The 23934-nt window shown below is 45.0% G+C and overlaps 2 protein-coding genes across 13 annotated transcripts in view; one reads left to right on the forward strand and one right to left on the reverse strand.

Moving 5' to 3' along the window:
- Positions 1 to 23128, forward strand: part of BORCS5 (BLOC-1 related complex subunit 5) — a 114738-nt gene extending 91610 nt beyond the window's left edge. For 2 of the 3 annotated variants that reach the window (XM_015534924.2, XM_007076308.2), the window contains exon 4: positions 10426 to 11148. In XM_015534924.2, coding sequence (XP_015390410.1) covers positions 10426 to 10656 — 231 coding nt within the window. In that variant the 3' untranslated portion in view covers positions 10657 to 11148. Of the gene's footprint in view, positions 1 to 10425; positions 12161 to 13487; positions 13954 to 16228; positions 16387 to 22843 lie in introns of those variants that run through there. The other variant, XR_006219797.1, reaches the window with a different exon arrangement.
- The window catches only part of DUSP16 (dual specificity phosphatase 16), an 89335-nt gene continuing 82203 nt past the window's right edge, over positions 16803 to 23934 (reverse strand). For all 10 annotated transcript variants that reach the window (XM_042991773.1, XM_042991782.1, XM_042991777.1 and 7 more), the window contains 2 exons: positions 22887 to 23010; positions 16803 to 21086 (listed from right to left, as the gene is read on the reverse strand). In XM_042991773.1, coding sequence (XP_042847707.1) covers positions 19910 to 21086; positions 22887 to 23010 — 1301 coding nt within the window. In that variant the 3' untranslated portion in view covers positions 16803 to 19909. The remainder of the gene's footprint in view (positions 21087 to 22886; positions 23011 to 23934) is intronic.

The following is a 23934-nucleotide window of genomic DNA, read 5'->3' on the forward strand; positions in this document are numbered from 1 at the left end:
GTCCATTGTGCAAGAGACAGGCATCCTAGAGAAGATTGCCACAGAGAACTCCCAAATCCTCTGTGGGAATGGTGATCTGAAGGAGGTTCAGAAACCCAGAAAACACAGAGTTGACCCAGAAAGGTTTTTGTCACACCCCAGCATACCCATAACCTTCATAATCTGTCCGAATCTCCAGTAGGGGTCAAATGGTGGTGAACATGTGGTAGGGATAGAAGGTGGAGGGTCAGCCAGAACATGCCAGACTTTGGTGGAAAGGGCACTTGACTCTCTGAAGTGGAGACAGTCAGTCATGTGAGTCAAAGACAAAGTCAGGTGGTAACTGATGTGTGAAAGCCAGAGCAACTAAGCCCAAGCACAAGGTTCTGAGAGCAGAACAATTTTTTTTTTTTTTTTTTTTGAGAGAGAGTGGGAGAGAAGGGTAGTGGGACAGAGAGAAAGAGTCTTAAGCAGACTGCACATTCAGCACAGAGCCTGATGCAGGGCTCAATCCTACAACCCTGGGATCATGACCTGAGCTGAAATCAAGAATCAGACACTCAACTGACTGAGCCACCCAAGTGCCCCAAAAAGAACAATCTTTATTATTTTTTTTTTAATGTTTATTTCAGAGAGAGAGAGAGAGAGAGAGAGAGAGAGAGAGAGAGAGAGCGCGCACGCGAGCAGGGGAGGGGCAGAGAGAGAGAGAGAGGGAGACACAGAATCTGAAACAGGCTCCAGGCTCTAAGCTGTCAGCACAGAACCCAACATGGGGCTTGAACCCACGGACCACGAGATCATGAACTGAGCCTAAGTCGGACACTTAGCTGACTGAGCCACCCAGGCACCCCCCAAGAAGAACAATTTTAAGAAGAAGGTACCTCTGGTCTTGGTGGGAATGCAAACCGGTACAGCCACTCTGGAAAACAGTATGGAGGTTGCTCAAAAAGCTAAAAATAGAGCTGTCCTATGATCTAGCAACCACACTGCTAGGTATTTACCCAAAGAATATAAAAATACTAATTCAAAGAGATACATACACCCCAATGTTTATAGCAGCATTATCTACAATAGCCAAATTATGAAAAATAGCCCAACTGTCCATAGACTGATGAATGGATAAAGAAGATGAGGGGTGTGTGTGTGTGTGTGTGTGTGTGTGTGTGTGTGTGTGTGTGTACGTGCATGTATAATGGAATATTACTTGGTCACAAAATAGAATGAAATCCTGCCATTTGCAACAACATGGATGGAACTGGAGAGTATTATGCTAAGCGAAGTAAGTCAGAGAAAGACAAACACCATATGATTTCACTCATATGTAGAATTTAAGAAACAAAAATGAGCATGGGGGGAAAAAAGGCAAACCAAGAAACAGACTCTTCACTGTAGAAGAAACTGATGATTACAGGAGGGGAGGTGGGTGGGGGCATGGTTGAAATAGGCGATGGGGATTAAGGAGTGCACTTGTGATGAGCACTGGGTGTTGCATGAGAGTGTTGAATCACTATATTGTACACCTGAAACTAATATTACACTGTATGTTAACTAGCTAGAATTTAAGTAAAAATGTGGAAAAAAAGAAGGTGCCTCCAGTCAGGAGTGAGATGAAGAATGCGGTCATTATGGGGTCAGTTAAAAAGAAAAAAAAAAGTAAATAAATGCAAACATAAAAGAACTGAAAAAAGAAAAAAAGAACAAGCAAGGAACTTTTCATGAAATTGCTGAGAACTCGATTTAGAGGTACCTCTCACTCTGACAGTGTACCCGTTCAGGGGTTTTTAGTATATTCACAAAGTTATTCCTCTAACACCACTAATTTCCAGAATATTTTCATCACCATAAAAAGAAACCCCGTATAAGTTAGCAGTCACTCCCCATCCCCCATTCTCCGATTTCCAGGCAACCCCTAATCTACTTTGTCTTTATGACTCACCTCTTCTGGGCATTTCACATACATAGAATCATATAAGATGTGGCCTTTTGTGCCTGGCTTCTTTCACTTAGCATCATGTTTTCAAGGCTCATCTCTGTTGTAGCTTAGCTCAATATTGCATGCCTTTTTGTGGCCAATAATATTTTAGTGTAAGGATGTACATTTCGTTTATCCATTCATCCATTGATGGACATTTTTGTTGTTTCTGCTTCTCGGCTATTTTATGAATAATGTTGCCATGAACACTTGTGTACAAGTTTTTGCGTGAACCTATGTTTTAGTTCTCTTGGGTATAATACCTAGGAGTGAAATTGCTGGATTATGTGGCGCTTCTGTATTTAACTTTGGGGGAAACTGCCAAACTGGTTTTGAAGCAGTGCACCATTTTCTGTTCCCAGTAGCAGTGCACAAGGATTTTAGTTTTTCTGCCTCCTCACTATTGCCTGCCATTGTATTTTAGCCATCCTATTGAGTAAAAAGTGGTATCTGTTTGTGGTTTCGATTTTTAGCTCTCTAGTGACGAATGATGCTGAACATCTTTTCATGTACTTATTGGCCATTTGTACATCTTCTTTGGAGAAATGAATTGGCAGCAGCAGTTTTGCCCTTGGAACAGTACTAGTTTATATAGCTATGCTAATGCTCTCTAATCAGGAGAATTGGTAGTTCTGACATTTAGAAACGTGAAAGGGTGGGCCTTTATGTAAAAACACGGAAGCAGTTGCAAAGAAGGATGTCTGTCCAAAGGAAGAACAAAGCCAGGGCTGGATGTGGAATGTGAGAAGAAGGGCAGACAGCCCTTGCTTACGGCCTCAGCCCTTCATGGCCTCTGCTTCCCACCCCCCGCCCCCATTCCTAAATTGACCTCCTTGGGAAACAGGAACTCAAATGTAGAATGGGTGCAAAGAAAGTGAACTATTTATTAAGACCAAACAAAAATTGACCTTGAGGCTTAAGTTAACTGTGAGACATTATGACATTAAAAGCTGAACATTACTTTTAAAGTAATGTAACTTTTTTAAAGTAACTTTTTTTTAAATGTAATCTCATCTGAGTTCTTAAGCAGACCTTTTAACATTTTTTTGAAACTTAAGTAAGGGATAGGAAAAGCAAGAGTCTATTGATCATATAAACTTGAATTTTTTTTAACTGTGGTACACAATTTACCTACTCATTTTTCTTTTCACCTGTGAAAAAGTTAGTTTTAAGCTACTTTTGACCATCTTGTACATATCTACAGTTAAGGTTTTAGAATTTAGCAAGTGCACAGGATCGTTGTGAAGCTTATTGTATTATATAGCGTTCTAACTTAAAACTATAGACCTTTGTAGTATATACTTCGAAAAGATCACCTTTACTTTGAAAAGGAAGTTACATCAAGCATTTAGATATCTTCCATAGGATGACCCGCCTGTGCCAAACCAGCATCAAAGCTTATTTTGTCAGAAAAAAAAAATGTTTTAAAGACTTTATTTTTAAGTAATCTCTACACCCAGTATTGGGCTCGAACCCACAACGCAAGATTAAGAGTCTGACGCTCTACCAAGTGAGCCATCCAGGCACCCCTATCAGGAAATTATCTGTAACAAAATTTTTGAAGCTATGGACTCCTGTTGGAGAAGGTGTCATTTATCAGAGCTCTTCTGCTTGCTGTCAAAATTTTTTTTGAAAAAATCTATATACATGCATGTACACCTGTATATTTTTAATTTACCATGTTGGGTGGCACCAAAGAGTGGTAGGAGTTACTCATTCTCACGGCTGAACATATAAATTAAAAGCACATGGAAGGGCTTGTAGGTAAATAATGATTTTAGCCGTTATGGAGTATGAAGTGTTTCTGTCAGGAAACTGAGATGAGGAATGTGACTCTGTTGTAAGCTTTTCAGTAGCAAAAGTTTGGAACAAAAATGACACATGTCAGCGAAAAACACAATGGTAAATTGTCATCTGGGTGACTGTGTAAGCCTTGAGGATAGTTAGTGTAACAGAGATGAGCCATAACAATAAACTCTCCTGCCTTTACAACAAAGATATATTGTGTCTGTTTGGATACCTCAAAATGTCATTTTTTTCCTGCCCTGATTTACTAAATTTACCTCATTTTCCATTCGTCATGTAAAAGGGGTCTCTAGACATAGTGTATTTCAGTTCACATATATGTTACAATTTGTGGCACTCTGTTTTTCTCGGGGCTCTCACACGCATTTTGTACATGTGACCTCATGACTCCTCACATCAGCCTTCTGAAATTGGGACTATCATTATGCCCAGTCTAAAGGTGAAGAAGCTGAGGCTCAAAGAGGTTCAGTGACTGGTTCAGAGTCACAAAGGTAGGGGTGCCTGGCTGGCTCAGGTAGAGCCTGTGACTCTGGATATCAGGGTGGTGAGTTCAAGCCCCATAGTGGGCAGGGAGCTTACTTTAAAAAAACGTCACGAAGATAACGAATCACATGCGGAACCAAGATTTTGACCCAGTTCTGACACCACTGTGTTTATCTCTATGCTATATATAGTTGGTTGTAAATCGGGAATGATTACTCAGCCTCACATTAATTTTTTTTTTTTTATGTGTTGCTTCCATCGAAGGCCACTCCTCACAGAGTGACTCAGTCACTCACTTTGAGCTTAGGAATGCCTTCAGATGCCTTCAGATGTCCACTTCAGATGTCCACTTAGGTCAATTGCAGTATCTGAACGGTCACTTCATACCTGAGGTAAAAGCTCTGGCTAAACCTTAGGAAGGGAACTACTGAGAATTTAAGCCAGTGGGTCTGAAAGCAACTGAGATCTGTTTTGCCACCCTAACTCAGTCAAGACAGGAGCTTCCGTGAAACAGGCCTCCCTGAGGTTAGCCGCGTAGCCTCACGAATAGCCACTTCTCACTTGACAGCAGTAACTATGTAGAGAAGGGGTGGGGTTTAGGATAATCTTGGTCATGAGCCATAAGCCTCCAGAGTTCTCAGAGTGACTTCAGAACTGACTAGAGTGTTTTTCCTTCCACGCTACGTCAGAGCTTTGCAAGGGAGTTCTTCTGTTGAGACAACTGTTTGGTTAACATCTAGCCACTCCTCTTTCTCCTTTTTGATTTTTCTTTCTTTCTTTTCTTTTTTCTTTTTCAAGATTTTTAAGTAATCTCTGTACCCAATGTGGGGCTCAAACTCACTACCCAGGATCAAGAGTCACATGCTGTACCAGCTGAGCCAACGAGGCACCCCCTTTCTTTCCCCTGATCTGATCCCATTTCCAGATGATCTCCTGGAGGATTCTTCCCTGGCCCCCTCTCCCTTACCTTTCTTTTTAATAAATTCAGTTGATGTTCAGCTGATCAGTTGGAGGCTTACTTTCCTGGAAGAGGTCTTAATTCTCCTTTTGAAGATGTTAAAAGCTGATTCTTTTTTTCCCCTTAGAAATTCAGTCAGTGTTTCAGTGAGACAGAAGCCCCAGGGTAATATTCTTGGAAGGATCCCATATTTGGATTTTTTCTTAATATTACATTGTAGGAGTTCTTTATATACTCCAGATAGGTCTGTTATCAGATATGTGTAGTGTAAATATTTTCTCTTAGTCTCTGGCTTGCTTTTTCATTTTCTTAGTGGTGTCTTTCTAAGAAAATTTTAACTTTTGATGAAGATTAGTTTAACCTTTTTTTTTTTTTTTCCTTTTATGATTAGTGCTTTTTGGACCTATCAAAGAAACCTTTGCTTACCCCAAGACAGCAAAGGCTTTTCTCCTGTTTTATGTATTCATTTTTTATTTATGTTTATTTACCTTTGAGAGAAAGAGAGAGAGACAGAGGCGTGAGCAGGTGAGGGGCAGAGAGAGAAGGAGACGCAGAATCCGAAGCAGGCTCCAGCCTCTGAGCTGTCAGCACAGAGAGCCCAATGCAGGGCTTGAACTCATAGACCGCAAAATCATGACCTGAGCTGAAGTTGGACGTTTAACCGAATGAGCCACCCAGGTGCCCCTCTCCTGTTTTCTTTGTAGAAGTTTTATAGATTTAGCTACTATGTTTTAGGTCTGTGATCTATTTCATGTTAACTTTTGTGTAGGGGGTAAACTGTAGCGGTCCAGATTTAGTTTTCTTTCCATGTAGATATCAAGTTGTTCTAGGACAAATTATTGAAAAACTTTACTTTCCCCACTGAATTACCTTGGAAACTGTTAAAACAAAAAATCAATCAACCACATATGTTTAGATCTATTTCTGTATTCCTTGTTCAGTTTCATTGCTCTGTCTCTATGCTAATATCACACCATCCTGATTATTGTAGCTTTATACTAAGTCTTGCAATCAAGTACTGTAAGTCTTCAAACTTAGGGTTGTTTTTTTTTTTTTTTTTTTCAAAAATCTTTTGGCCATTTTGTATACTTAGAATCAGCCTATCAAATCCCTACCAAAAAAATCCCTTCTAGAATTTTGATTCAGATTGCAATTGATTCTATAGATCAGTTTGGCAGGAACTGACATCTTAATGATATTGAACCTTCCAATCCATGAACATGGTATACTTGTCTATTTTTTGAGATTTCTTTAATTTTTCACAGCAGAGTTTTGTATTATCAGTGTACAGGTCTTGTAGATATTTTGTTGAATTTTCCCTTGTGTAATTGTTGCTGCTGCAATTGTAAATACTGTTTTTAAATTTTATTGTCCAGTTGTTCATTGCAAGTATACAGAAATACAATCGATTTTTGTATATTGGCCATGCATCTTGCAACCATGCTAAACTCAGTTGTTAGTTTTATTAGTTTTTTGGTAGATTCCTTAAGATTTTTCTAAGTACACTATCATGTCATCTAAAGATTAAGACCCTTTAGGTATTCCCATGCCTCTTATTTCCTTTGATTGACTTATTGCACTGGCTAAGACTGTTCAGTGTTGAGTAGAAGTGATGAGAGTGGACATCCTTGCCTTCTTCCTGATTGTAGAGAGAAAAGTATCCTTTAGCACTGTGATGTTAACTGTAGGTTTTTCATAGATGCCCTTTATCAGGTTGAGAAAGTTTCCTTCTGTTTCAAGTTAGTGAAACTTTTCATAATTGAATTTGTCAAATGCTTTTTTTGCATTTAGTGACATGTCATATAGTTTTTAACCTTTCTTCTGTTGAAATGGCAAATTACTTTGCTTTCAGATGCTGAAAAAGCTTATATCCTTGAGATAAACTTCACTTGGTTATGATGTGTTATCCTTTTTATATATTTCTGGGTTTGATTTGCTAATATTTGGGATGTTTCTGGCAGTGGACTGACCAGGTGGGCAGATAATCCAAATAAGGTATTTGGAACAAGGTTGAGCATATTGTACAGATAACTAATGCCTTAGTAAAGCCTGCAGTTATGCCCACAAATAATTTCACCTTCTTTTTTCACCTGTCCTTTGAAATGTACCACCATCAGAGACAGTCCATGCATGTGTAGGGCAGCATTTGAGGTATGAATGTAAGAGTAAACAGTGAGTCCCTTGAGGGTAGGGAGTTCACCTCATTCATTTCTGTCAGTATAAGTTAAGTTAAATTGGTGTTACAGAGATCCAAAATTACCGTGACTGACACAGAATGGACATTTCTTCTTTCCCAGGCCTGGGACTCTTCTCATCCACACAGTCCTCACAGGGCGAAACTTCTAAGTCACTGCTCTACCAACCCTAGGACGTGACCTTACTTATTCTCATGGTCTAAGGCGGCTGCATCTGCATTCCAGCAGGAGCAGAGTGAAGGAAAGGCTAAAGAGGGAGGAGCAAAGAGTACGTGGCAGCTAAGTTTTAAGGAAGATACCCAGAAGCTGCCACAAGAGGTTTCCACACATACATACCACTGACTGGAACTCAGTCATGGGTCACAGCAAGGCATGGGTTTTGAGGCAAGAGCTGTGGAAGATAAACAGCCATTCTCTGTTTATTGGAGACTCGAGTAGGGTTTTTGTTTGTTTGTTTGTTTTTTTTACTGAGATGGATTTTCTGGAATGGCAAAGTTACGTTAATAAAGATAGTACAAAAGAAGAGTCATGTTAGTGTGCACAATAAGCTTTGGTGTCAGTAGTTTGGTTCTCAGTGTCTATATCCTTAGGACCTCGCATGCTGTATGGCACTCTGTCATACTCAAGAATGTCTGTTGATTATATGCATTATATATATGCTTCCTTATTACAGTCTCTGCCCAAAAATAGAGGAAAGGTGAATAAGGATACGTTCCAGATTGTCAAAATGGTAAGGTGTGGAATTGCATTAGATACTGACTTCCAACCTAAAGTCTGGTCAGATGTGCTGGAATGAGTCTGTACCGGCGGTTCACGGGTGCCCACAAAGGTAGGGATTAGGGATCAGCAACATTGTTGCCTCGGGAGGGCAAAGGACAGGGACATGAGAAACAGGTATCACCAGTTCTGTTACACTTTTCCAGGTATTAAAGTCTTACTTTCACCAACGTGAGACTTTCCTTGCAGCGGTCAGAAAGAGTGGGAAAGGATTTAAAGGCAGTAACGCCTCCATCATGTTCTCTAATGCCATGCCACGCACCAGTTAGAATCTTATGCACAAGTCATGGCACGCTCTCTTGCGTAGACAGCGTGGGTGAAAGGAAGACGCTAGACTGAGGAGATCTGCGTTCTGGTTTTGGTTCCATCACAGTGAGACCTTGCGGGTCGCTCAGCCTCAAATTTCCTCTTCTGTGGTTTTTTTTCTTCCATGGACTGTCGTGGAATTGACTCGAGAGACATACTTACTGTCAGCCTGTATAAACAGCATGCTTGCACCGAGGCATTAAACATGGAATGGCTTTGGATACATCAGGCATGGGCCCCAGTCAGATGAGGAAATGTGTAGGCGAGGATATGTCATTTGAACAAATGCCACCGTCTGATCAGGTGTAACTCATGGGGGAAGTGGTTGATTGCCAGGGGCCTAAGACATGATAAGTTACAGTCTCGGAGGCCATTTCAGATAAACCTCCCGGGTGCCTGGTCTGGTAGAGTTGGGGGTGGTGAGGGCGGGAACACCACTGCCAAGTGAAATGTAAAAATGCACAATGGTTCTGAATGCCGGAGCGGGCAGTTCGGTGAGTGGGGCTGGTTCTCATGAGGATTTCAGCAAGCTCCCACGTTGCCCGGTGTCTGTCGGAAGGCGGAGTGTTTCTAGGTGCCGGATTGAACTACCATCCTGAAAAGGCCCACGGTTGACTCTTACGGACCTTGTAACTTACTGGCCCACTACCTTCAAAGTGCTAAATGACCGAACAGTGTTGCAGAGAACCACCTGAAGGTAGAAATTGTTTCCACAGAATTGGGAGGTTGATGTTTTGTCTCTCCCTCCCTCCCTCCTCTCCCGCTAGCTGGGTTTTTGTTGTGGTGGTGGTTTTTTTGTTTGTTTTGTTTTTGGTCCTCTGGGCATTTCAAAACAAGTGAGGAAAGAACCAACATAGAAAAAACAAGCACTAAGTTCTTCTAACACCCCCTTACTCGCCATCCCTTCTCCATCTCCTCTCCACTGCCACACACACACACACACACACACACACACACACACACACACACAGTCTAAAAAATGGTTGTTTTTTCTTGGGGCTGGCTTTGGGCTCCTCTGCGTCTGCTTGTTTGTTTGGGTTTTTATCACACCATTTCCAGAGGCTCTGGTCATGTGTAGTAGATGCCAGTACTTTGCATGAGGCTGGGGCGCTGGGAAGGGGCATGTTCCTGGAATAGACGAAAACGAAGGGCTGAAGTAGCCTTTGAACTTAATTTAAAGGTAGAACTTGGAGTCTTAGTAGTTTGGCTGTTTCTTCCCTACACAGGAGGAGGTGGATACAGGCACCTGACATCCCGGAGGTTCCCTCCCCCACTTTCATCCAGATAATAGGTTCCAAAGAACTTCACCAGGGGAAGAAAATAGTCACAAAATGGTTGCCCAGAGCCTAACCGTCGTCCCACTGGTGGTGGGGGGGGGGGGGCATGAAGCAGTCTGCCTGGCGGCATTGTGGTCCGCGGTCCGGTCATGAGCCTTGCTCGTCAAGGAACGCCACCCCTGCCCCTGTGTCCCCTGCCCCCAGCCTACTGGCTGCAAGGAAGAGAGGGAGGGCTGAGGAATGCATTTGGAGGCACCCCTGAACCCCGATAGTCCCGCGTTGGATGCACTCTCTCATTTCATCCTCGCGCCAACCCTGCATCTTGGGAATCCGTTCCCTGTTTTTTGCAGATACGGGCCCTGGGACAGAGGGAAGTATCACCTCCAGCGGCAGAGCCACATTCAAACCCTGGCCTTTATGTAGAGAGAGAGAAATCTGAGGGTCTCCCCAAGGTATAAGAGGCTCACGTGCCCACCACAGAGCCAGAAACCATCATCCCTTCGTCCCCGTCCAGGGGTGACTGTGGGGTAGCGGTCGTCAAGCTTCATCAGGAGGGGTTTTAAATCCCCCCAGCGCCGCCTCCTGACCTGTGGGGCTCACGCTGGACCCCGATCCTCTCGGGAGGATTTGGTTCATCTGGGTTTAACGTATTGCACTTCTCTCCCTCCGCAGATGGATTTGTCTGTAGAAACTCTCTTTAGCTTCATGCAAGAGCGCCAGAAAAGATACGCCAAATATGCGGAGCAGATCCAGAAGGTCAATGAAATGTCCGCCATCCTCCGCCGCATCCAGATGGGCATCGACCAGACCGTGCCCCTGATGGAGCGGCTCAACAGCATGCTGCCCGAGAGCGAGAGGCTGGAGCCATTCAGCATGAAACCCGACCGAGAGCTCAGGCTGTAGAGCTGCCCGCCCCCTCCTGCCAGGCTGGGCTGTCGTTCTGTGGGGACCCCGCCTGGCCCCACCCCAGCAGGGCCCCGAGGGCGAGGACGGCTGGAACCAGAGGACCCTGATGTGACTGGATCTCGAAGCTGGTTGGAGGCTTCGGTTCTCCCTGAAGGTCTGACGCTGCCCTCCCCACCCCTTTCCTTGAGGCATTTTTTTCCGTTTGCAAAACGAACCAAACCAAGTCTCGGTGCTAACCGAAGCTGGAACATTTGAATTATTAGGAATCTGTTACAGGACTCTGCATTGGGAATTGTTTTTATTTTGTTTAGGGTTTCGTTGTGTTTTTAGTTGGAAGCGCGTAGTGTCAGGTCTAGCTTGCGGAGTGAAAACACGGAGAGGAGGGGAGAAATGTTCAAAGCAGCTCTGTGTCCTCAGTGTCCTCAGGCCGTTCTCCTCCGCAGGCTTTCCGGGGTCTGAACTGCAAACATAAAGAACTAATTTGCTCCAGGTCTCGGTGTTGTTACTGTTCCTGCCCTGTTTACATCACGTCGGGTCTTTATCTGGGGCACCTCTTCCTGCGCTTGTGGTATTTGTTGGTGCGCTAGGTTACAGTGTCCCTCACATGTTGTCATCAGAAACTGAACACTTCCTCTCAGCATCCTCACAAGGTCCGCCCCCCCCCCCCCCCCCCACGACTGGTTTCCTTGATGCACGCGTAGTTTAGGATTCTTTTTATCACATCAGCACTGGCGAGGCTCCGAGTTTTGTAACATGGCTTTAACCGGCATTTATTTTACTAGCCTGGAAAGCCTGTGGTGTGGTCGGGGTTTGACCTGCCTACAGCAGATATTTATTGAGCCCACTCGATGTGTCTGACGCTGTGCCCTGAATACAAAAATGTCTGGGTAGTCCCCGCCCTTCTTTTCTGAAGACACAAAACTTAGAACGCTACTGAATTTCTATGGGAGTTTGGGAACTGAACTTGAGTAACCACACAAGTTCTTAGAGCACGTCATAAATGTCCCCATGGAAGAAAAGACTGAAGACACAAAGAAATGGAATGTAGGAACATAGCGAGGCGGGCAAGTGAGACCAAGCGCTGGGGGACACGGGGACGCCTCTGGGGCCAGCCTGTCATGCACCCGTGCTCCCTTTATTCCTTCAACCTTTACAAGGCGTTTCTTAGACGTCAACAACAGCCTTTGGTATATTTATAAGATTAAAACGGGTCCCACTTAATTTAGCGTATCTTGGGTAAACTTGATCTGACTCTAATCTCGGATTTTAATCAGATACTATTTTGTAAGGTTCTTAGAACCCAGAATAAAATGTGGGACATAAAACAACTGGATGACAGAAGATACATGAGCAAACTAAGCTAAGTAAAAATTTTTTTTTTAATTCAGACACAGGAAAAAAATCAACTGCTTCTAGGGTTTTTAAGAAACATCCCCAAAATATCAAGATTGTTCATTCCTCTGAGCTGGAAAGACAAGATGGGCCAAGGAAAGAGGTCAAGGTGCATCCAGCTTTTCCAGAGGGCAACCTTCAGATCGCATTTCCGCCTCCATGGGACCCGATGCCCTTCCTTCCCCAGAAGGAAGATGGGGTAGAGATGTCCCGCCTGAGGCGATGAAGGGGTCGGAGGGAGTCGTGGGGGACTTGGAAGCCATGTGGTGGGGAGTGAGGACTTTGTTGGGCCGCACTGGTGGAAGAAGTTTGTGTTTCTAATGCCTTTTGATGGTCAGGTTTACTGGGTCTTAAACCATTTCTAGAACAATTTATTAGAAGGTACAAATCAAGAAAGACATTCTGTTTCTTAGAAACCTATTAATAGCTAAGGTTAACGGGAGGGCAACATTTAATGAATAATGTGTCTTCCCTCTGATGGGCAAATACACATGCACGTGTGTATCATGTAGTGATTTCTATCATGTAGTGAATTTCCATATAATTGAGGATCTCGTTCTGAACTACATTCTAATCCATTGATCTTCCAATAGCATTTCGTGCTGTTTTTCATTTTTTCATACTGTGTTAATATAATTTCACAATACATTTTAATACCTGTTATAGCTACTAGACTCGGTGCCCCCTGCGCTCATTACGGTCTTCGAACTATTTGTTAGTTTCAAATTGGCAGAAATTGGTTTTTGCAAAAAAAAGGAGTGCAAGGAATACTTCTGTTCCTTTTCCCGAGACCTACAGGAAGTGGTGTTTGTAAGCCACGCGCATCATGGTCTTTTTCTGAGTTCCTGGCGTGTGCAGAACCCAGCTCTGAACGCAGGGCCGTGCCTGCAGCTTTCAGAGAACGAAGAGCTCTGAAAACAGCTCAGGGGTCAGGTGCTCTTACCATCACCGCACTTAGTACAATTTACAAATACAAGGGCAGAACAAATAAAAGGAGACACAGACTAAGCCTCCTGAGGATGGAGCTTTCTCACTGCGTTTCAATAGTTCAAGGCATGAACATGGCAGAAAGGCAGACCTAACACGGCAGGAGAAAATTCTCAGCCAGCCAGCTCTCCATCCAACTCGTTTTCTTATGAAGAAGTTAGACAAGAGCACCTGGCTGGCCCAGTCGGTGCAGCATGTGACTCTTGATCGTGAGCTCAAGCCCCACGTTGGGTGTAGAGTTTACTGGGGAAAAAAAAAAAATGCATAAAAAGACAAAACGATTTGGGTCCTGAGTACATAGGGGCTTATGTACCACAGGCAAATTCGGTATTTTCTTTTTTAAGAGAATTCCAGTTGATCTTTGTGGTGTGGGGTGTTTTGGCAACGTTGTCAACTTGGCGAAGCTGAACTGTTTTCCAGAATTCCCTTCCCTATTCATTTCTGGTTAGGTAGGGGGTGGCCACAAGAGAAATTTGCACGAATTTGGAAGCGGATGGAAAGCCGTAGCCGTGCTTACTTGCTGAAGGTCGCCGGACGCCGTGCCCTGTTGCACCTCGTGCACGTTTTCGCAGACCCGCTGCACCTTCGGTGGGCGCAGCAGCCGGGCTCTCGGCTCCTCCGGCCCCCACAGAACTCTGCCTTCGGTTCTTCCAGATCGGGGGTCAGGTATGAATCTAGCTTCTCCTTCAGGTCACTTGCAGCAGGAGGACGAAGGCTTAGAGGAGAGGCCAGCGCGGGTCCGGCCAGCAAGAGGCAGATGCGGGTTCCCGCGAGTGGCTTGCAGGCTCCAGCTGTCCCGGCGCTCCCAGACCGCACTGCCGCCTTCTTTCCGGACCACCCGCCCAGGGACTTCAGGTGAACAAGCAGCAGCTGAACTGGGGCTCTCTTACCAGCATCTGTAATTCAGTGCTGCAGGTCAGTCCTTTAACAACCCCCTGATTCTCTATCACTCCTAGTGGCTCTTCTCAGATGGATGGACCCCTGACTGGTAATGTGCAATACCAGTCCTTTACCTCCTCGGGATTTGATCTTTTCTGAAGGATTCTGGGAATCTGATTTGCCAAAGAGTTCTGCTGGCTCTCTGTCCCTCAATGCCCAGTGACCCATCTGGACCCTACAGGATGCTTCGGGGATAAAAAGGCAACCGGTTGTCGTCAGAGAGCCGGGCTGTCCGTTTCCAGCCTTGAATCTTGACACATCACTTAATTTCCCTGAGTCTGTTTCCACCTCCCTACCATGTGAGCTGGTCTGGGTGGGCTCGCAGGCCCCTGCCTGCTCCAGGATGCCACTTTTGTGACAGCGAGGGGCATCTTTAGCTGCTGTCTCTGAGCAGTGGCCCTTGGTTTTGGTAGTGACTTTAAATTACGAGCTCCCAACAGAGAGCGTCTTTCCTTCTCTTTATTAATTAGAAAGTGTCCAGCGGCTTCCCTCTTTTGAGAATCTGTTTTGCATACCGATCTATGCATCTCTACGAACACTGTCAAATAGGTCCCTAGACCGCAGGCTCCTTGCTTGACTCGAAGTAGGAGGCTGGTGGAAGCTGGCCTTCACCCCTTGTATTATGTGCATGGAAGTTTCTAGTAAATGAATTGTGGGCTTGGGGTGCCTGGGTGGCTCAGTCATTAGGCATCCAACTCTTGGTTTCGGCTCAGATCATGATCTCATGGTTTGTGAATTAGAGCCCCCGCATCGGGCTCTGCGCTGACAGAGTCAAGTCTGCTTGGGATTCTCTCTTTCTCTGTCTCTCTCTCTCTGCCCCTCTCCCTACTCAAAGTGAATAAGTATTTTTAAAAAATCAATTGTAGGGTTAAGAGCAAGTAATAGTGTAGGCTTCATGAGAGCCTATATAATTATACAGATGTCATGTCTTTGTTTCCCTTAAAATTCTGTCATTCTTTGGAACATAGTTTATATTCTTGGCCCAGAGTATTTGACGAAATGAATTTTGGGGACTCCGTATCCAGAGATACAGGAGTGCACTCAAGAAATTAGGTGGGTTTTTTATTAAAAAAATATCTTCTAGGTATTTCTTTGCTTCTTTCCACTGACCTAGGAAGCAGGTTCATTATGACTATTACCAAACATGCTGTTTCCAAGGTTACGTAAAGTAATGGCCCTGGGGGACTGACCTGTGCCACCGCTTTTGTGGATTTGTAGAACTCACTTAGCTTTGGCATTTCCCTCAGCAAGTCCCGGGACAAAACCAGGGATCTTCAGAAATGAGAGCCGTGAGCAAACACGTTTTAAGAGTTGAAATTGTCTTCCCAATTTGTTTATACCTCAGCTAAACCAAGACCTACACCACGCAGTAGGAAATTACTTAAAATGCTGATCCTGAAGACTGAAGGGTAGAGTGAAGTGACAGTTTTGCTTCTTGGGGGACGTTTTAGGTGAACTGTTCTACATCCCGAGAGAAGATGTCATTGCTGTAGGCTGATTTGTAATGAGGAACATTTGATTTTTTTCACACACACAGGGCATGTAGCTTCCATTCAGATGCCCCAACTACAGAGGGGAAGGGTGACCAGATAACTTATCCACAGGCCTCAGACCAAAAAATAAAAAAATTTGGCAGCCAGACCTAGTTGCTTACTAGGGGACCCAGTATCTCATGTGTCGTGCTGACGTGTGCCCGTTGCTCTCAGGAATCTGTTCTGGGTTATCGGTGTCAGTGTGAGACCCGAGGGACCTTGCTAATGACCCATTTTCTTCACCAGTCGAGGCATATTCCTACTGCCACCTTTTATTTTTATTCTACAGCGAGGCAGGATTCATGCCAAAAGCTTTGGTGAACCAAGTACTTTAAATTCAGCCTTTGAAACTGTCCCAGTTCCTTTGAGCAGAGAGAACCCCGACCACAGCCGAACTGACCCTCTCCAAGCCGCCCTGTTTGCCTGTGACTCTGCTCCTGCGAGGTCCCATTCAGCATTTCCTGTGGGACCGCGTTTCCACTGACTTTTAATGTTTCGGCTAGAACCAGTGGAATGAAGCTTCTTTTTACATAAACCCGATTTGATGCCCCTGCACATAAACAACGTGATTGACTTGTGAACATCTTCCAAGGTAGTGACGTAATTTTCCAGTTGATTTCGCAATACTGTAGGATATAACCAAGTATAATTACACTGCACAAGGATGAATGGGCCTCACGGAATGCTAGAAATAACTCCCTTCCCTCTTCCATTTATAGATGCGGAAGAGTAATATTCAGAGAAAAGCACCTCGACAAATTTTACTAGACCTAAAACATTTCTGCCTCGCGTCCGAGGACAAAACCAGACGGGATTTAAGAGAAAACGCCAGTGAAGGCTTTGAGGGTAAAGAGTTGCTGTCGTCTGGCCCCATAAGGTACACCCTCCCCTTCCCATCTAGACCTTCCCGGTTTCCCCTTAGCCCAAGCCCTGGTCTAATTTTTGTTGTCAGACCCAGACTAGTCTCCAGCACTAGCCTGCCCTTGATGGTCTCTCAAGAGGCCCCCGGTCAGTTCGTGTACGTACACCTTCTCATCCAAAGCCTGTCACTCAAACACCTGCTGCGTCAAGCCACCGTCTCTGGAGGCAGATTTATTCTACACCCCCTTTTCTCTCCGGTGCCCAACCCTGGTTCTTTGCAAGGTCCTGGCCAAGTCTCTGCCCACCCGGCACAATCCTTCTCACTTGTAAATTTTCTTAAATTTAGCTTCAGCTCAGAAGCCTGTCACAACCAACTAAATGACATCACCTGTAGTTCTATTATTCCAAGATAATATGCTTTATTATGAAGCATATTGGTTTATAAATGTAAATGCTTTATTCCCTTGATGCATAATTATTGACACACTGATGGGACTAAGCTGCTAGTCTCACATATTGTCACGTGCAGTGTCATTTATAAGCAGAGGGGTCGTTGAGATGTACGTGGCAAGGATGCAGAACAGATCTTTAATAACTTCCTCAGTTTTCCCCACAAGAATTCTAAAACCACATATACATCCCATTAGAATGTACCACAGATGTGTATCTGGTCTTCTTCCTCCCCTGTACCTGTTCTTGATACAGTCAGCAAATATTCGCTGGGTGCCTGGGGTTCTGCACTGTCGTGGGCATGTGGTGTGCATGTTAGAGAACACGGGCCAGCATCGCGCCCTTAGCCAAGCGTCCCGTGTGAATGATGGCGCACGTACTACATCCGACGCCCCCACCACGTTGTCTTCAGCCAAGTCCTCTCTGCCGTGAGAGCAGGACAGGTTCCGCCAAGCCCTCCTTTTGCAACTTGGATGTTGCTCTTCCCACTGAGTATAGTTGCAAGGAAACAGTCCTTCTCTTATTTATGTATAAACAGGTACCAGTTTTGATTTTATTTCATATTAACATACATGAACATCAAAATGAGAAATGCACAATTTAACCATTCGGCGGCATCTTACTCCAGAAGAACACTATATTCATATTAAACATTTATACAGTCTTTCCACCTAACTTGACAAATGTTCTAAGCCATTGTCCAGCATTTCTCACACAGAAGTCTAGTTTTGCTCTTTAGAAATCACCATTCAGTATGACCCCGGTAGCCTCCGGGGCTTCCCCAAGATCACGGACTCGAGAGAGCCAGCCACCCCCGCCCCCAAGCAGCTCTAGGGCTTGCCCCTGAGGCATGGCAGTCTGGATCCCAAGAACTGATTATTTGACATTCGCAATCAAGGACTAAAGGTTTTAGTGTCTGACTACATCATCAGTCATAGGAAGGAAGGGAACCGTGGCCAAGAGAAATCCCAAATGACGGAAGGCAAATTTCTGCCCAGAGAGGTGTTAAAACCAAGCCCCCCCAACCCTCCCGGGACATACCTAAGATTGGAGCTGTTCCTTTCATTTCTCAGAAATGTTCCACGGTTGTGACCAGACCCTGGAAGAAGGGTGTGTGTATACGTAACACGTCAAAAATTACTCTGTGAAACCTGGAGAATGTCTGGTTACATCCCAAATTTAAATGTATGTGGAAAAACTCCGATCATTGAACAGAACTTTTTCAATGTAATGACAGTGACTTCCCTGTGCGGTGTCCTCTCTTCCTGCCTTCTTTCTACACCCAGATCACAGCGCGTTATTTGCGCACAACCAGTTAGGTTACGCGAAGCTCAGCATCATCATGAACAAGTCAGCTTTGAGTCACGCCATTCATTCTGTGCTGGTTTCAGCAGTCATCACAGGAAACACAAAGTCACATACTAGTCAAAGGACTATCCATTTCTCGAACACAGAAAAACCTGAGATATGAGTCAGCAACTAGCTACACTTACAGTAAAGAACGACAACCCCCCCCCCCCAAACACACACACAAAAGCTGCTGACGTGAATTAAGGCTTCAAAAGAGGGCCATACTATAGTTGACAAGACTCAAGCCAGGGAGTTTAAAAGCAGGTATGTACTAACACTTGTATCCTTGTTCCAATCACCTATTTTCAGCTGCCAGGATTGATTCCATACAGTGATTGTAGGTCAAAGGCTGAGAGACCACGTTGGTCCTGCTCCATTTTGATGTGTCCCTTCTACTGAAAGAATACTGGGGATAGTTTCTGAGAATAGCTTGGCTGTAGCTTTCCACTCTGCTCACAACGAATCAAATCCAACCACCTTCCCCTCACCTTCCTGTACTCTGTTATTCTGAACACTCCTTACGTCACCAGCCTCTCAGCCCTATTAGTAAATCAGAAAGGGAATCACAGAACTACCACCCTTGTCACGTGCTGAGGAGAAAACCATCGAGAAAAAATTGAGTTTCCTGCTTCTCCTCAGCAACGTTAGTTCTTTAATATTTCCATAGTTTCTCCCTCTTGGTAGTTTCCTATAACATTCTACCTGTTAGATTTTTACAAAACTTATATGTGCAGTGAGACCGAAATGGAAAAAACTGTACTCTGGCTGAGAACTCGAAAGTTCTGCTGCTCTGCTACCGACCCAAGTACATCCCCATCTGGCTGAAACCAAGGTAACAACACCGTTCTGAACAATTCTCGGATTTACAGGGAGGGAGGTAGACTTGTTTAGCCTCCCGACCTTAGCTTCAGTCATTATGCTGCCAGATCCCTGGCCGTTAAGTGGAATCCTAGATGGTTTCCCTTCTCTTCATAAAGCTGAGAAGAAGAAAACAAGGTACCACCTCCAACCAGGCCCTACTGGAAATTTGTGCAGAGATAGTCTGAACTGGTCTGCAAAGTGTGCCTAGCTACCTACCTACCCACAAGGCCTAGGACACAGGCTACCAGACTTGGTAGTGGTGAGAGCCCCGACTTGCAGTCTGAGGTACTGGGTGTGCTCCGAAGGAGACCACGGCAAGGCCCCTAACGGTCTGTCCGGCAGAGTGATGCGCGCATCGGCTGCCGGGTGAGCGTGGACACGTGAATCCGCTTTGGATGCGATCGTTTCTCTTGCGTTTACCATGAGGTTCTGTCCCTAATGGGGTCTACCCGCCCGACCCACGAGCTGGCTCAGTCTCAGCGCTAAGGTGCACTACGGAAGGGACAGGACAGAGACTAGTGCTTGAGATCTCCTGTGGCACGACACGAAAATTAAATGGTAGGGGATTCTGTCCTCCAACACCAAATACAACCGGATTTAGGAAGAACGAGAGGATGTGCAATTCGCTGCAAAGTTTCTCATCTGTCTAGGAGGAAATCTAGCATTTGCCCTTCCACTTTCGTTGAGAGATGTGTCAGCTGATCTCTCAAGTGCAGGTGTGGAGAGACACCTGTGTTGATCCATCTTTTGCTTTTACACCATAGCTCCGTTTTCCAAAAATATATATGTATGTACATATATATACTTCAGATTTACAGGGAATATTTTTTTGTGAACAAGACAAACATTGTCAACAGAACTCACGAGTGTCTGTCTCCTCAGGAGACCTCAATGATCTCCATGCTGCCTGAAAAGCTAGACTGGCTGCCCACCTTCCCCAGCTCTTCCCGCGACCTGTTCTCGGACATGATGCTCTCGCCAAACTCCATCTGGCAGCTTCTGCGTTTAAACTGCTTTTCAAAGGGGCTCTCTTCGTGCCAGCTCCGCCGCGAGTCGGGCCTGTCGCCTGGCTTGTGCCGCCTGCGCACGGAGTTCGCTTGGTCGCTGCCGGTGGGCAGCTGGCTGCAGCTGTAGGCCGAGTAGCCGGCGCTGCCCCCGTACACGGCGGAGGCAGAGTAGAAGCGCGAGGGCTCCGTGGCAAAATACCAGCTGTTGGCCAGGGAAGGGGCGGAGGTCTGGGGAGCCAAGATATCTGAGTGCCAGCCCTTGAGGCCCAGCCCGGCGGCAGACTTGGCGAGGTGCTGCTGGCTGGCGGACAGGCCCAAGAGGAAGCTGGTGTGGCAGTTGTCCTCCACGCTCCCGCTTCGGTGCAGCGGGGAGAAGAGGGACCGCTGGGCGGCGCCACCGCCCGTCGCTCGCACCGAATGCAGCCGCTTGCCCTGGCTCTCTGCGGGCCTGGCGGGCTGAGGCTTCTTGGGGAAGTTGGCTTCCTCCTTGTCGGGGCTGGTTTCTGGAGTCTGCTCCGACACCTCCTCGACCGGAGAGAACTGGCAGAGCTTGCCGGTCCCATCCAGAGCCGCGGAGGGTTTGTAGTATTCCAGAGCATCCTCTGACGAGGGGAAACCGTGCAAGGATGCGGCCACGCTGGCCGAGTACGAGACGGACTTGATGTCCAGAGAGAAGGAGCGCTTGAGCTTCCTGCTGTCCTCCAGCTTGCCGGATGGCAGGTGCAGTCCGCTCAGCGCCTGGACCAGCGGGCCGTCCTCCGGCAGCGGCGGCTGCGAGCCGGGCGTGCCGGCAGGGTGCGCGGGCCTTTGCCCTGCCGCCTCTGAGGTAGCGGAGTTGGCACAGGGTGGACCGAGGCACATCTCACTCTTCTGTCCGCCCTCGGAGACCGCGGGCACAGGTTCATTTGGCTTCTCCAGGTGCAGCAGCTTGAGTTTGCTCTTTGGCCCTGATGTGCCGGTCTGGTTCTTAATCTTCTTCTCGTAGTCCAGGAGTTGGCCCAGAAAATTGAAGTTTGGAGATATGGTAGGTCTTTTTTCTTTCACAAATCTATGAAGAAACAAAACCCTCAAATTTTACAACTACACTTTATCTTAAGAACAGTGTTAAATTCAGAGTACTAAGTGAATAAATAAGATAGGAAAATATTAGAGCCTCCCAAATACCTATGGAAGATGACTAGCTTAAAAGTTCAAGGTGGAGAATAAAAGGGCCTTTGCACTGGGAGAGCTTTATACCATGTCCTTGGAGCATGCTAGAGAGAGAGGGCCCAGGGCCCAGAAGCTCTAGTTTTAGCCAGCTTGTTTCCAAGGACCCAAGGTTTCCAATGAAACAGATAAGAGAGGATTCCGTCCTCCCCACCAACTCAGGCTGGTGCTGCCCTCAGAAGTACGGTGTGACAGCCACTCTCCCACTTCAGTTTCCCAGTATCAGGCCTTCTCAAAGTCCTCATAGTCACTTCCTCAGGACATTTCATATGTTTACGAAAAGCAAGTATCAGATGGCCACAGCCTCAAAGCACACACCTGAGCTCCTTCTCTTTGTATCCAGCACGACAGCCAGCATGACAGAATCATCAGCCGTCAGCTGGCCTCTGTGTGCTAAGCACTAGGCCAATGCATTAAACAGAGTATTATATTCGGTTCCCCAAACTCACACAGCTGGAATTCAAAACCAGGTCTCATGTCTGCATCCATTTTTGTAACCACTGTGTTAAAAAAGAATCTTCAAGGGGTAAAAACTAGTAATAAATAGCTTTTCTATTTAATTGTGGAAACATAGACTCCTAGAGATAGTGGACAAATCCTTCGATGGTTTCTAACCTTCATGGACACACCTCAGAAGATGCAGGAGTGAAACTACATTGAAAATTTGTATTTGAATATGGTGAAAAATCAAACTCCTTGGAGATCAAGTAAACCTAAAGCAAATTAACAAAGCCAGAGACAACTGGCTCAACTGTAACAAGTACAAATGCAGGGTCCTCATAGTAAGACTTCATAACATGACATAAAAGTGCTTTTGCTTCTGGTTTCTACACGGTACCAGAAGACTTTTAGGGAGAAAAGCCTGAATTGAGGACAAGGGAATTAATGCAGACAAAGGGAGGGTCCTTCTCCTCCAGTCTCATTCCTTAAATGAGAAGCTCTTCGGGTAGCTCATTTCTTCTTTCCAAATTTTCCAATTTGAGAAAAAGTCCAGTTGTCACAATAGGCCTGCTTCCCGCATCTATATTTATGGCCGTTTATCGCATGAAAACCAATCCCCGCTATCCACACAGGGGATCCAGATTCACCCATCCAGATTCAACGGTCCTCACGCCCATGTCACTTGCCTGCCTTCCATCTGACCAAGGGTGGGGGGAGCAACCCAGGCCAAATGCAGAATCTGGGCTACTCTAGAATGAATGGAGGAAATCCCACTCAGTGAGTGGATTTTGACAATATCTTGGTCTTGTACGTAGGGTTTTTCCTCACAGTGATAAAAGCACAAAGTTTGAAGCAGAAGTAGGAGTTCTATAATGGGTATCCTGCTGGAGCATTTTTCTCCTATGTACTTCCCCAATTAGGAAAAGATACAAACTCACTTAACAGGGTAGAGATCTGTTTAGATTTGTTGTTCCTTAAAATTAAAAAGTAGCTGCGGATGAATCTGACACATGTTCAGGTGGAACTCATGCTGACTTATATTCTTCTCTAATCTTTGAAAAACCATTTAAAAATGCAGTCACCTGTAAAGAATGTAACTAAAATAGTCCTGTTTTGCTATAATTTGGCTACCCACCCTCCTCTCTCTTCATGTCTCAGGTCCAGTGAAAACCCAATCCACAAGGCATATCCCTGTCCTCACCTGTAAGCTTCGTCTAAGGACATGTTCATCCTCTTCATGATGTAGGCGATGGCGATGGTGGCTGAGCGAGAGACGCCAGCTAAGCAGTGTACCAGGACACATCCGTTGCAGGCTTTTGCTTTCTCTGCAGGAGTCAAATTCGAGAAGGGTCACCGTGAACAACTTTGTTCAACAGTGAGATCTTGTTGCCATTTGCTTACTTGCATCTGATAACTCAAAGTAAATCTCCTGTATTCATAATATTCTTCCTTTCAATAGTTTTTAAGGAGGTAAGGGAAGATAATTTCCCCCACCATTTACATACAGGACCAAATGGAGGTTGGTCCCAATATGTTAATAAGCAATGAGTCCCCTACTCAAGATCGCCTCTTACTTGGTACATTTCCCAATGTGTTTTTTACATTATTGTTTTTAATTTTAATAATTTTCCCTGAGTATAAATCCTACATTGTGATGACATGATTCCATTTGTTTAGTGTAGAGAATTTCATAATTACAGAGAAGTATAAAGAAAGTAACACCCCAAATCTTAAGATTTAGCTAATATTTTGTTTACCCATATTGTCTGACACTCCCAACTTTTTTCTAGTTATGTAAGAGACACTAATTTTTTTTCCAGTTTTGAGATATAATTTTCGGTTTTGAGATATAACTGACATATAACATTGTATTTTAGGTGTACGGTAAAATGATTTGCTACGTATAAGAGGTATTACATTTTTAAAAATATTTTCTCATTTCAAACATATGTGCCATACCTTACTAACTTAAAAAGCAGGAGGGAGAAAGACTTCATCACGATAGCGCATCAGAAAGCAAAAAGATTACCAGGTCAAGCTACTTTTAAAATGCTGACTCATAGAATCTTTCTTCCTATTGTTTCCTGTTTTTGTTTAGGAGAATTTTCTGTAGGTCATAAAGTGGCTCAACATAATTCATTTGCTGAGTTTAAGAAGAAAACTGTGTATATACTAGGAATCAGGTTTAGCAGGTCACTTTAATGAGGACCAAGGGAACTTGTACCTTTCCTGGATATGGAGATTTTACT

The sequence above is a fragment of the Panthera tigris genome, chromosome B4, assembly GCF_018350195.1.
Source record: "Panthera tigris isolate Pti1 chromosome B4, P.tigris_Pti1_mat1.1, whole genome shotgun sequence".
NCBI classification, from domain to species: domain Eukaryota; kingdom Metazoa; phylum Chordata; class Mammalia; order Carnivora; family Felidae; genus Panthera; species Panthera tigris.